At 37.0% G+C, this 14,906-nt stretch overlaps 1 protein-coding gene across 8 annotated transcripts in view; it reads left to right on the forward strand.

Annotated features, from left to right (window-relative positions):
- Window positions 1-14,906, forward strand: part of LOC114941244 (cytotoxic granule associated RNA binding protein TIA1) — a 482,662-nt gene that overhangs the window by 419,315 nt on the left and 48,441 nt on the right. For all 8 annotated transcript variants that reach the window (XM_085484970.1, XM_085484974.1, XM_085484972.1 and 5 more), the window contains 2 exons: window positions 7,267-7,342; window positions 12,922-13,024. In XM_085484970.1, coding sequence (XP_085341096.1) covers window positions 7,267-7,342; window positions 12,922-13,024 — 179 coding nt within the window. The remainder of the gene's footprint in view (window positions 1-7,266; window positions 7,343-12,921; window positions 13,025-14,906) is intronic.

The raw sequence follows: 14,906 nt of genomic DNA on the forward strand, positions 1-14,906 counted from the left end.
GGGGAAAAGACATAAATTACCGATACCTGGCGATTCGCCCGAACGAATTCGGCTCCGGCAAACTTTGCAAAATAGCGCCGGCGTAATCAGTGGCGCGTTATCTGCCCTCGCCTACAACGCTCGATGTTGCCTTTTGTGTAAGCACTGAGAGAAAGAGAGAGGGACAGTCAGGGAGCAATAAATATGTTATTAAAAGTACCATAACCTCGCATACACCGGCAGGGTAAAACGGCGCATTTTGCAGTTAATTTTCCGGTTATCTAGGTAATAATCTCGCTTACGGCAGGGCCGGTTAACCCTTTGGTTATAGGGGTGAATATCACGTAAGGGGGATGAGTATGATAGGGGCGGAAGGTAAATCGGGAGCAGGGGTGAAAAGAGGCTCGATAATGGCCAGTGCTGATGCCGCGTGTTACGTATCGGGGACATTAATAAGCGGTTTACAGCGAGGAAAGTATAGGTACGGCGTGCCGTGAAGGAGAGGTTCAATAGTGGACACTTCTAACAACGAGTACGGTTTCGTTCGTCGCGGTCTCAAAATCGAAGGGAGCTTCGCCTTGTGGGACCCTCGAGGGCTGTTGGGTGGTGCCAACCCGACTTTGTCTCAGACTCTCTCCGTCATCGACCCGACCTATCCCATCGACAATTAGCTGGCTCGGTATTGAGTGCACTTAGTAAGAATTAAGTAAACTACCTTGTCGTCCAGTCGTTTCCATCGATGCGCGAAATGATTTTTATGGGATGTGCCTTCTTATTGCTTGCCATTTTTAGGCAGAAATATTTGAAATGCGAAAACAAAACAAAATATTAACAATTTTTTTAAATTACAAATTTATACGACATTGCTGCGAATATCGTGAATTCTTAGATCGCGCTTTTCGAAATCAATCGGAGATAAGATCAGCGTGTCTGGTTATTAAAGGTACAATATATTAAGAGAAAATATACTTTGAGATATATAAGGCGTTAGTTTGTTTCTCGAGTGAATAAAATTTACTTGCTACATTACTTAAAGTCAACAAAGTTGTGCAAACAATCGTGCTACTTGATTGACTGACATTACGCTAAAATGCTGGTCTTTAATGCTTTATAAACACTTTTAACCCTGTTGATAGTGTAAACTTTAACCAGTTATGCAGAATGTTTTTCGTAAAACCATGCTACTTGCGAACGCGAAAACAAATCAATAATAACAACAAGCTGTAACGATCAAAGCGTTGAATATGATATTTAATGTTCGATACGGAAATTCTTAATCCCGGAACAAAATTTGATAATAATCAATAATATGATGTCAGCTTGCTGAGATTAGCTCTTTTGCTATTCATAATCGAAGAGAGAGAGAAGTAACTTCTTATCGAAAATATTTCAACCTCGGAGAGGGAGCGCCGTGAGAGGGTTATAAATTCATAACTTACATCTCACGGGATTCATTATATGGCGAGAAGATAACAACCCCCGCTAGCATAGAAAACTGCACTATACTACTTGCTGCTTTAACTCGAAATATTTCCGATAAAGGATTTCCCCCTTGTAGCGAATGTTCCGAAATAGCGTACGGCTAAAGCCATATAAAAGCAAAAAATTAAATTTGTGCTCGAAGCGCGCGACGTTTTATGTAAAATACATCTATAAAGCAATTTAAGAAGTACATTAATTGTATGCATGTTGAATATTAATATTCTCATAATTTTTCATACAAAATCTTGATACATGCGCAATTACGAATAATTTACGCGAAATATAATCTCGCGTTCGACCAACAATTAAATCGATACATCTGACATGATGTGAATTTCTTCGATAACACGCGTATCAATCTATCATCGTAAAATTGTGTTTGTCGCGCGCTTTATAAATGTTTTTATTCCTGATATTTCTATCCTTGTAAACAGATAAGTTGTTATTCGCTTGATACAGAAATCGATAAACGGTGTCCGAGAATAACCATCAAATACTGATGAACGATAGTACTCTGCAGCGATTATTTGTAGGTAGATTGATGAATCTGTTCCAGCGCGCGAACGCTCCCGGTTCTTATCCTCGCTCGCTCGAAAATAGTGTTCTTCAATCTTCGTTGCCCGAGCGATAAGGACCCAGATCCTATGGTACAAAGATTTTCATGCTGACGCGCCATTCCTAGCGCCTAATTAATGAGTTTGAATTTTTCCGGCGGCTAATGGAAAGATTGCCTGCGCAGCACGTCGTCAAAGGAACCGGCGCAGTATGAAAGATGAAAAAGCGGCATCAAGGAATGGAGGTTAATACGCGAAAGTTTCACGGCTTAAAGATATGAAACTGATGAGGTCGTGACACGATTTCGTCAATTCACGATCCCCGTCTCTCTTTCTCTCCCAGCTATTCCCGCCTTATCGAAAATCTCTTGTACGAAATAAGAATGAAGGTAGGACGCTTGAATGATCATCGATAGAGACGTAGGCTTCGGCTGATGGAAATAAAGATTGCTCAGTCTTTTTGACACGCATGTTCGAAATGTAGAAGGCTGGTATGAAAGATTCTCGTCAGAGACGTACAAAAATAATACTCTATCGATTGATAAGATCATATTTTCAGATTTACAATACTTGTATATATTGATGGCAGAATTATCAAGTATTTTAATTCTAAAGACTACACAATTATCTATATAAATATATGCATGATATATATATATTCTATATAAAATTCAGAAATATCTTTATATAAATTATATAAAATATTTATATCAAAAATGTAGAAAATTTAGTTTACATTATATAAATGTTGAACAATTTTTTTACAAAATTTTAATTTGCATTACATCTGCAGAAAAATAGACTGAAGAGAAAAACAAATCTTGAAATTAAAAAGTTTCATTTCAATGTCTAATTTTACTAAATAAACTCAAAATAACTTTTTGTAAAGAAAAATTTAATTAAGATATTATCAAATATATAAGTTCGTGTACATTTTTTTAATATTTCCAAAAAATAAGAGAATAATGTCTATATATACAATAGAAATAGTGTAGACACTAAATGAGAAACAGCGCATTAGACAAGAAAGAGAATAAACGAATAGGAAATAGATTAGAAGTCAGGAAAAAGATTCGAATGAAATGTAAAAGGTGAGGATACTAGTTTAGAGTTGTTGAAATGCATCGAGCATTCTGATAAAAGTGCACGTTTTACGAACAGAATGATGTTCAGCAGACATTGCAAACCTACAATTGTTAAGTAAATACTATACGAACGAGTTGCATGTTAATTATCAAAATTGGACTGCCGACCAGCAGCTTTTATCAATCTTAGGAACTTACTTTGTGAGATAAAAGGAATTACCACTGGGAATTTTACAAGCTCCACTATACTTGTCTTAAGATTAAAGAGAATGGAATCTAGAAACTTGTTAAACGTTTGAATCATCTTAACTTGTTTAAAAAAATTTAAATCACATTAAGAAAATTGCTCCGTGTAGCATAATGGAGTCACAATAAATTTTCAATGATTATTTACATAAACTATTAAGTTCATAAATTTAGTCAGCGTTATATGGATACAACATTGTATTATTATAAGATATATTATTTAATTACTAAAGATTACACTTATTTAAAACAAATGACATCGCTTTTATGCGTTAAAAGCATATATAATGTAATTCTATTAATATGTGATTGATCGAATTATTGTAGAAATCTAAAATTTTAAAAAATAAGCTCCTTTCTGGCAGTGTAATCGTAACAGAGATATCGCTTGTATAAACGTAGAGACAAGATTTCGAAATTGATAGAACGAACAACAAGCTTGCAATCTTTCTGCGGATTACGTCCCTAGCGCGCAATTTGAAACATCGACACACCCCATCCCTTCCATTTTCGCGTCTATCACGCCCGACCTAGTCGACGGCAATAAATCCAAACTTACGGTGTATCCTTGGATGCAAATTCTCCTACAGCTGCGGAAATTTCGCAATGCAATGTCGCCGTTTCCTCTCTCTCTCTCTCTTTTGCTGCGCTTGTCATTTTATATATATATATATATATATATATATATATATATATATATATACATTTCTATAAAAATTTAAATAACCTCATAATCAAATAAACCTATTAATGATTTGTTGTTATAAAAATAATCACAATTAATACGAAAAAATCTATACAAAGAGTTATACGGAATTACAAAATTATTAAAAATTAGTGGAATAAGCGAGACAATTTGTGCGCCACGCCTGGCGCACATTTTGAATCATCACCATCCTGCTTTCCACCCGCCCACGCAAAATCTTTTCTATCCACACGTCCATCGCGTTCGACTGGCTCGATGGCAATAAATCCAGACTTACTCTTTATCCTATCGAGGCTTTGCCCGTCAGGGTGCGAGCCTCTCTGGCATTGTCGCGGCTATATCACCGGCCAAAAAGGACGGACGGAGAGACGACGGCGTGTCGCGCGACAGGACTCGACGGAGCCTGAATTAAATTCTGAGATTTATCGCGTCAATAACCGTACATTAATTTATGATTTTTTGCGGTAAAGAACGTAAATCCATACGGCACACGCCACGCCACGCCGTCGTCGTCGCGCCAATTGTTTCGCTCTACGTGACGATGCGAACATAGGAGGAATGGGTATAAAAGAGAAACGCCGAAGGGGAAATAGAGAGGGCAAACGCGTTACATATATAGAAACAGCTTGAAAACTATATCGATAGAAGTGGGGTGGATTCGCGGTGCGAGCAACAGCGAAATGGGTACTACACTGGCAGGACCAGCGGCGTGTTCCACATCTAACTTATATTGACCACTCAACATTCCGCGCTCGTAAACTACGACGTTTGCCGATCATTCGGGCGCAAAAGCAATCGAAAACGGTATATCGCGATTCCGGAAAGGCCTTTGAAGTCGTACACGACCACGAGAGAAAGCGTTGCCGATTAAAATTATCCGTCCATATTTATTACTCGATGAAATGTGTGATGACGCTACTAAAATATTACTAAAACTGTACTTAAATTCTCTGTATATTGACACTTGCGATATATTTTCAATAAAAATTAATCGGCCGGACTGATGATTCGTTGTTCGGAATTTACCCTCTATCTGATTCATTTCACGATCTACGGCAAAGGAACGATCTTTGGCAAAGGAATATCATGTCAAACTTGAAAATTAATTGAATTACTATACTGTACACTTGTTTCGTATAAAGTTAAAGTTATTATTAAAGTCATCATTAATATGTATTCATTTTCTTTACTCATTAGGAAGGTGTACACATAGTATGAATTTCTTCACACTTTTTTCGCTTTCGCTCAGATACGTCCTTTGATCGATTAATCGTTTTAATTACGGGCGAAACCGCGGCAGGTGTGCATTCAAATTGATGCACAGAGTGGAAGTACCGACCGGCTGCAGCCTGAAACGCGCGTAATTCCGCCTGCCTTCTCTTTTATTCCCTTTTACGTCCTTTCCTTTTGACAACCCTTCTTTGAAGCCTTCTTTTGCCAAACGAGGTCGTCCTTTTTGTTTTTTTTTTTTTTTTTTCACCGCCTATTCGCTTTCCGTCCGTGTGTATCACGGCAAACGTCGTTTGCTAGACTTTTTAAACATAACACATTAAATTTAACGTATAAGACGGGCAACAAGAGCCAAATCGCGGATGACAATGCGTTATCCTAACGAAACTAAATAATTTTCCGTTAGAATTAAATACCGGTGCACAAGGCACCAAATTTTACTTGGACACGGCCAAGATTTTAAATATGAAATAATCTCATATTTGAGATTTAATTTCAATACCCCTTTTTTAACCCTCCCCACGGAAAATAAATAAATGAATGCAAGAGAAAAATATAGATCCGAAAATCGCTGAATCGGGAATCGAACCCGAGACCTTTCGCTTTATACGTTAAATTTATATTTATATTACAGAGCCTTGTTAAAACTCTTATATTTATAACACATTAAATTGTGGTTCCACGTATTATGCATTAACATGACTTATCCTTGTAAAGCTGAACGTATTTAGTTTAGTAAGCAGACGAATAAAGACAAAAGAAAGTTGAAAAATATATATTTCACTCTCTTCTAGTAATATTTATTTTTACTAATTATTAATCTTTTTTGTTCTTCAATTAATAATTAATTAGTACACGTTTTGTTAATTATAAAATACACCTCGCATATACAAATACAAATGTCGTATGTATTACAGGTAGTCGCTATATTCAATGATTTTTTAATTACTTGCTACTTTCTTGCACTTCATCCATCACAAACGAGAGGACAAGGGAGAAAGAGATCGGTATTGTCATCTTTGCGCCGGCAATTTTTTCTGCGCGGGCAATTAATTCCAAAGTGTCATACATCAAAGTTCCGTCTACGTCAATAATATTCTACATCAATCACCATGTATATATAGTTGATAGTATCGTAGATATAACGCGCGACTCTGTAGTGTTTTAAAAATTTCCATTATTCGCGATCGAAAAAGGTAGTTCAAGATAGTCGCTGGATAACGGAAGCGCGGAATTTTATTTGTGGCGCACGCGCGCCATCGCACCGGTCGAAAGGATATTTCCTCGCTTCGAGCTCTCGCTGAAACGACTGCAGCCTCCCTCCTCGAGATGGAGTAGGGGAAGGAAAAGCACGTCGCGCGTTCCAGTATTCCTAATTTTGTCCGCCGGGCGCTACTGGAATCTTAATTATGAGGAAGAATTCGTCGGGGGCGGTCCGGCAACCCGATCCCAATTCGCCCGACAATGTCGCCGGTACTTTTCCAGGGAATATGAGCGTTTCGAAATTCAACTGCGCTTGAAACAAATTGAGGTCTTTCTGCTGCGAGCGATAAAAAAAATATTACGATAATGACGGCATAGACAGGGGGTGAATATTCCCTAAAAAATATTAAATATCGTTATATTCGTATTCGTGCATGTGCATTATTTCAATGTTCATTATTTTCCAGCGAAAAGAGAGAAAGGAAGATGATTAAATACATCATATATCTTTATATAGGTTACATTGGATACCGATACAGGGAATCATTTAAATCGTATTGCACAGAAATGATGCAAGAATATGAAATAAAGACTGAAATAAGTAAAAGGACTCTTAATTGAATTGGTCCGTAATAAGAACAAAATTTGGATGATCTAAATTTATCTTACTAAATTTATATATTATATTATAAGATTTCTTAATAATTGAATCATCTTGTCATAGACAGATTGCATATCTATATCTTATTTTATCTTACGAGATATAATATTTATGTTACAGAGATTGCAGAGTCGTCAGAGATCCCCAAACTTTAAAATCCAAGGGATATGGATTCGTTTCGTTCGTTAAAAAAGCGGTAAGTACACGATACTAACCCAATCACATATCTTTTTGTAGCGGAATTGTAAAATTATCGTAGCTAAGATGAAAAATAAATACTATCACCTGAGCCTTAGCTACGATATTTAGATTTTGCAAGGCAAAGTTATTATTTCAAACACAAATTTTTATAACTCCCTTATTCTCATCCGTATTCTGTTTATACATATAAATCGTTGCCCTTTAATAGTAAAAATCTGTTTTTCTATTAAGAAATTTTCACATATATAAGTTTATTATCCAAGCATATATATATATATGTATATGTCACAATTAATATATAGAATCTTTTAATTATATTAAAAATGTACATATTCTGAATTAAGTTCGAGATCTTACAGATCTCTTACAAGACTTACAGAAACTTTGTGCATTACCTTCTCTTGCGACATACCATTTTACCAAAATGTAGTTGCTTTCAAGAAAGTCTGAAAATAATTTCAGAGAAAGTCGCAGCATGCAAAGTGCATTGATTAAAGGAACAACATTCGTAACTCTATATCTAAAAGATTACAGTCAAAAATAAAATGACAAATTGTCCCGGTACTTGTGAGAAGAGAAGATAAGAGAGTTCTCGATGCACATTTTATGTAAATCAGACTTACGGTAACACATAACGGCCAGGTAGATAATTCCCTTCCGAGCAGCATTTTAATTATCACATTTAATTCCGACGATTTCTAAAGTTGGAAAGAACGCGAGTATTCTTTAACGACTACGACTGCGAAATCACACTCGCTCGTCACTTCCGGAGTACGTCAAACTGCATGTGCTATCCTCCCGATTTTCCTCCGATCAAATAAGTGGAAGAGTCTTGACCGTCACGGTTTACAACATCATTTTTCGAGACTAAATGGAGAGTGGCCGGAGTTTTACTATGACCCGCCAAAATCCGCGACGTAAATCACAGCGAAGTTAGATGTACGGCTGAGTAAAAGAAGGCTTTCCTCCGTTTATGGCGAGGTTATTCGTCGAGCCCCGAAGGTAGACCCTCTCTCTCTCTCTCTCTCTCTCTCTCGTTTCCCCTCTGTTTTAATGCCCTATCGATCTGGACCACCGCCGGCACCTGCCTCACACCCGCGGTATTACTATTGCCGAAGTATAAATTTCCCGAGTGTCTCCGTTAACCTCGAGGAACACGCGAAAATTTCACCCCCTACCCTTCCTCCCTCTATCTGCATCCCCCACACACCCTAGCATCCACCGACCAGTCCCACTGCCACTATATCCTTCGACCGCCGGATACACGTACCTAAATCGCGAACTCTGATCGCCCAGCATCCAACATTCGGGCTCCTTTAAGATGTACGAGGAAATACGAATTCTCAGGATTCTCGTTTTTCTTCGACGGTCGTGAGTTTCAAATGCTGCATTTAATAAATATCGAACTTTATAATGTCCTGTTAAAATCCTGTGTGCATCTATATACAATGCGTTTATCTAACAAGTAATAATGCATCAATATATATTGGCAACAGTTTTCTCAATATAGCTTTACAAATAGACTTTTAATTCTTCGTTACTTTTTTATTTTGAAAAAATGTTTTTTTTTCTTTATCTTGCAAATTAATTTTGATGATTTTTTTCATTTTCTGCTAAGGTAACGATAAAAATCAACCACAATAATAAATTATTAAATAATATGAGGCCATGTGTAACGAGCAATTAAAAAATTATTATAATCTTGAAAAAAACTTTAATTTCAAATAAACCAGTTACAAACGTTTCGATCTGTACTCAGTCTTCTTCAGTGCGCAATAATCATTATAATAATTAAATAAATATAAATAAAAATTCTAATAAAAAGTCGCAATATAATGTCAAAATAAATTAAATTAAATACTTATGTCAAAATTAAAAGACGAAATACGCTAACAATAAATTTAAATCATCAAATACAGTTCAACACGAACAGTCCTAATTGAATGCATAAAAATCAAGATTTGTAATTTCCGAGGGAAATGTATGTATAAGTAAAACGTTATGTCAGAAACAGATATGTAGTGCAATGTCGCATCTATTTAAATGCGTAGGCCATTATTTAATTCAAAAGAGTGAAAAAGAGAAAAAAGAGAGAAAGAGAATTATATGCGCGTCCTTATTACTAGTTTGTGTATAATGGTCAGTATACTTATGGTACACTTATGTTAATTCTCAGTCGCTCTGGTTACTGTCAACTTTTGTTGCTTTAGCATGTGATCAATAAATCGCGCGCGCGCTATTATAATTTACGACCTTAAACACACAAAAGCACATCACCGTGCGTATAGATTTATGTATTCTTGGGTATATAAACAAAAGCAATTACAGCATCATTACGACGCATTGATTAGCATCGTCTGCATTATTTTATTTACGGTTACCGTCAAAATACCGGATGCATAACGACCACGTTATTGAATATACACGTACAACCGTGTAAATAAATAGTCTTTATTTTCTGACGCAATATAGATATGATATATATCGAATCGATGAATGTTTGAAACAACAAGTCATATTTTTATTTGATCATAGAGTCATATAGCTTTTATTAAAAATTGTAAAATGTGAAACGTTAGTTGGATTGCATTTATAAATTAAATAAATAATTTTAAACATTACTGCTTATGTAATAATAACGTACAAAGAAATATTGCTTGTCATTTTGCTATTTATTTTTTTCGAAAATCAATATCAAATAATTGTGCCAAGCAAAATATATATCCTACAATTATTTAAATTAATTTATACCATTTAAATATATCATTTATATTATTCAAAAATTTTAATAAAAATTATCGAATCGCGGACTAATTAATAATATTTTTTTACGAAATTACAATACCTATATGATTGCTTAAATAAGATATATATGAAAAATACTTAAAAATATTAACTAATCCAATTCATACGCATATCGCAATTTATGAATGCTCATATTTCTAGTGAAATTAGAATTTCAATGACAAAATTTGAAAAATAATGAAAATTTAATAGTAAAATAAAGACGTAAGTCAACCCGCGGTGTCGGACTTGTTTGATAAGGAAAGAAGTTTCGTTAAGGCCACGTAATCCAGTGGATCGTAATGCACATGGTATCCGGACATGACTTAATAATGCGTGTCAAACAGCTGGGTGTCGGTGCGCGCGGCGCTCCCGACTGTCTATAGCACCACCGGCTGCGGAAGAAATTCGATTTGATGGGTGCTTGGACAGTTCGAAAGCGCGAGGGGTGAGAGACGGCAAGCGGCTAGTCAGCGGTGGCACTTCTGGTATCACGTAAACGCCCTGGTCACGCTGGACGAAAGGGGGCAAACAGCGGTGGTTTTCAGGGGTTGCGGGTCGAAGAGGCGTCGGGGATATCGACCGAAGTTTAGAATCGGCTTAGAACGAGGCGTTCGGTCGCCTGGCTCTATCTAGGCTAACCGCGCGAATGCGCCGCATCACATATCTAGAATGGAAATTTGAATCGGAAATACTTTATCCAGAGGGAAAAACGCGAACGGCCGCGAGGAATAAGGACAGTGCAAGGAGAGAAAGAGAAAAGCGCAGAAAGTCGCTGGCTGAAGTGTAGCCGTGGAAGAAAGTAACGGCTGGAGATGAGGCAAAGGCAAAGCCGAGGACTCCCCAAATGGCGCAAATGGTTGAGAGTAGAGGCGGCAGGAGCTAGAGAGAGATTGCTGCTGCATGGAAGCTGGAAAGACGCAGGGGAGAAGATCGTAGAGAAGGGTTAGAGGGAGAGATGTATCCTTCCTTCGTCTCTCTACTATGTACGTACACTCGAAGAGCTTTTCGAACAGTAAACTTTTTCGGGGAGTTGCTCTCGCGTCGAGAAAATTTTTAGATCTCTATCCTTTCTCTCTCTCTCTCTCTCTCTCTCTCTCTCTGAAGTCCGCATATCGTCGTCACGACGTCTCGCGCCAGTTTCGAACGTTGCAACCGATGACGTGGTCGTGTCACATCATATATATATATATATATATTTCCCTTACACGAACGCCAGCGCGTTGCAAATATCAGTCACCGAACAGCAATTCGACACCTTCACCTTTACGCGAGTTTCGGTAAATCAATTTCGTCCTGTTCTTCGTATAATCGCGTAATGGATAGCCAGCTTGAGTACAGGCGATAAGCTCCGTTATGTCATAAAATTATAAAACGTTATAGAGATCGCGCGAATATACATATATATATATATATATATATATGTGTGTAGTTCGCGAAAAAATCTATGCTATACGTTCTTCCCTCTCGCCCAAAGGCGATCTCATCCCGTCGCCCAGAAGGAAATCTAACGTCGCGATGGAAAATGTTCCGGATCGCCCGGAGCGGTTGCGCGAAAATCCGGGGAATCAAAAGTGCAGTCGAGCGAATAAAATTTCAAAACGTATATTAAGTTGACCTGGATCGAGGGCCACGTTAACGGGATACCGCGGCTGAATCAACAATAAGTCGTGGATAATATTGACGTCAACATACCTGTTGGTTTTATCCGCGGTTTTGCGTGTGAATGCGGCCCTATCTCCTCCCGAGAACGCCATCGTGGTTCTTACGACGGCTCGCAATTGTTGTTATAGACGTTGCGAGAGACAATAAAGGAGCTTTTGCAGAGACACTGCACGGCGCATCGCGTATTTTCATTCGCAACTCAGTAAAATTCCTTAGAAGCATTCCGTAATACGTAAATACACACCAACTTCCTATCTCACATAATTCGCACAATTATTACTTATTGTGGAATTTACATTAATTGCATTACGCGAATTTTATGCAATTTGTCAATTATCAAACTTCGTTCTTATATCTATTCTGTTTTGTATTGCAGATTTTTTAATATAAAGTACTGCTTAAGAATTTTGCAAATGTTAACTGTAACTGTATGAATCTATGTACTCGTATTTTATACATTAAATGAAACGATATTATAAAATAATTATTACTTATTGTGGAATTTACATTAATTGCATTACGCGAATTTTATGCAATTTGTCAATTATCAAACTTCGTTCTTATATCTATTCTGTTTTGTATTGCAGATTTTTTAATATAAAGTATTGCTTAAGAATTTTGCAAATGTTAACTGTAACTGTATGAATCTATGTACTCGTATTTTATACATTAAATGAAACGATATTATAAAATAAAATAAACATATCGCATTATATACAAAAATAGCTTTTCATATATCTTTTCATATATGTATATCCTTCCATATAAACGTTCTTCGTAAAAATCAACAACTTTGACTGTAAAAATTGAATTAATGAATAATACAGTAACACACATAGAAACCGAATGAAATTCAATCTGTTGGTAAAGCTACTATAAAAAGGAAAATATTCCGCTATAGAAAGCTATAGAACAACATTACAAAAAAGAAAGGAGAATATAAGATTAAAAAAAATAAATAAATAAATAAACGCAAAATTTAATAAACTTAATATTGAAATTTATGCAACTTTCTTATATTTAGTAATTAACAAAATTGCCAGATTTTTTGTTTTTAGTATATAAACTTTGCTTTTAGAATTTGCTGTAGAAAATGTTAATTTTTCTTGTTATTATTTTTTTCAGGAAGCAGAAAGCGCCATCGGTAACATGAACGGCCAATGGTTGGGTGGCAGAAGTATTCGGACAAATTGGGCCACTCGCAAACCTCCCGCACCTAAATCCGAAGGTAAGTACCTTCGTATTCCCATGACCGAGCGTTTTGTTGCATATAAGAGTGTAGCGTATAATGCATGATTACTATCGTGATAAATGGTTTCCTTGCTATAGCAGATGAAAGTATTCAATTGTCGTTACAAAGCGCAAATCAATGTGTATTACACGTGTTACGCAATCTTTCATCTAAAACGAGTAGGTTTCACGGTAGGTTTCTTATTTCACCGTCTTATTTTCTGAAATTTTACAGTAGTTAGAGAGCGAAAAATATAGTATAACGAAAGCCATAATTGCTACGAATAGATTATTATCAATAAGCGAAATGCAGAAAACGCGAGAACGATTATGACTTGACGGTAAGAGTTTCAGACACATTTCTAAAAAAAGAAAAAAATAATAAAAAAAGTTTGTTAAGTACAAGTTTTTGACATAAGCTGGAAGTAATTCCGACAAGTCGAAATCAGTCTAGCGGATAGAATACTGTAACGGTGCAGTTTTCGGAAAAGAAAATCAAAGGGTCGATAGATATTTCCAAAGTACTTCGTCAAAGCGTAATATTTACGTCCACGACATGCCCCGTCATGAATACCAAACCGGGGCTGCTAAATTAAATATCGCGTTCGTCGGTCGCGAATGCGGAAATTTCGCCGACGCAACCGGAATTCGATTAGGTCGGCGAAATTCTACCGCGCACAAATGGATGCGCACGGTCGCGTTATTCTGTGGAGTTCGAAAGGTCCGCCTCTTGTGCAACACTCGGTGAGTCGTTCGCACAGAAAGCTTTCACTGTGCCATTCAGGAAAGCTCGAAACGGCTTTACCACGAGCGGTTACTCTGCAAAGCGGACTCTACAAAGGCAACGCTAGCTGTTCGAGTGTTTGTTAATCGATACCTTGAGATGGACTCAAGTGCCTTTTTTCAATGGACCGAAGGTGGAGGAAGGAAGAAGTTCTACTCGCATCGGACTATCATGTTCCCAGAGTACTGAGATTGATTTTAAAGCCCGGCAAGCGACAGTATGAACTCTGTGAAAATTTCCCGCAGCGCGATGGGGATCAACAAATATTTTCTTCTCTCTCTTTTTCGAAAATGCGTTGCCTAGCGATAAATCGTAAATCGCTCTTTCGAATAACGTACCAAATGCAGATAATCAAATGCGATTTTAACAAAAGAGAATTGATGAATATATTTTGAAACACAATAATAAAAATTTACATTTTCTGAAAAAAAATTATAATACCATATATAATGATAAATTTTAATTAAATATTTCCGATAAAACATTTAAATTCTAAAAAGAAATGAACCGCGTCTTGCTTATGCAACATCATTGTGGCCAATGAATGAGAGTTGAAATGTTCTTTTTCGCGATAGTAATTACTTGTATAATTAGGATGGTTTGAGACAACGGCAAGATGAAAGCCTTGGCTCTCTCAGTAGGGATAGTAAGAATCCAATTGAAGTTATGAACTAAACGCATAATGAGCTTGGAGGTAGCACACTCTGAGAGGCCCCAAGTAAGTATTATTATATTATCATAAGCGGCTCTTCGTCGCGCCGAGTCGAGGACTCCATCGTCCATCCTCGAGAGTCACCTTCCCCCGACCCCTCGGCTAACTAATTTCATTCCGCAAGTCTTTAATTAGTATTCGTCGCGAGGCGTCCAAACTTTTTCACTAGACGAGGGCTTGCAAACTCGACCTACCCGAATTGTTCACCCGTATTTGCATAGGCCAAATTCGCAGAAAGTACTTTCTTGCTGGCCACCTTTACGCGGTTAATATTCCCCGACGGACGTACCCTAAATCTCTCATAAGAGAAAATAATGATCTTAAAGAAATTCACCTTGTTCGTTTTCTTCCCCGTCGTAAACATCCAGCGCTCGTGACAGTCCC

Source organism: Nylanderia fulva, unplaced genomic scaffold (assembly GCF_048542155.1).
Source record: "Nylanderia fulva isolate GAGA-0341 unplaced genomic scaffold, ASM4854215v1 Scaffold33, whole genome shotgun sequence".
Lineage (NCBI taxonomy): Eukaryota > Metazoa > Arthropoda > Insecta > Hymenoptera > Formicidae > Nylanderia > Nylanderia fulva.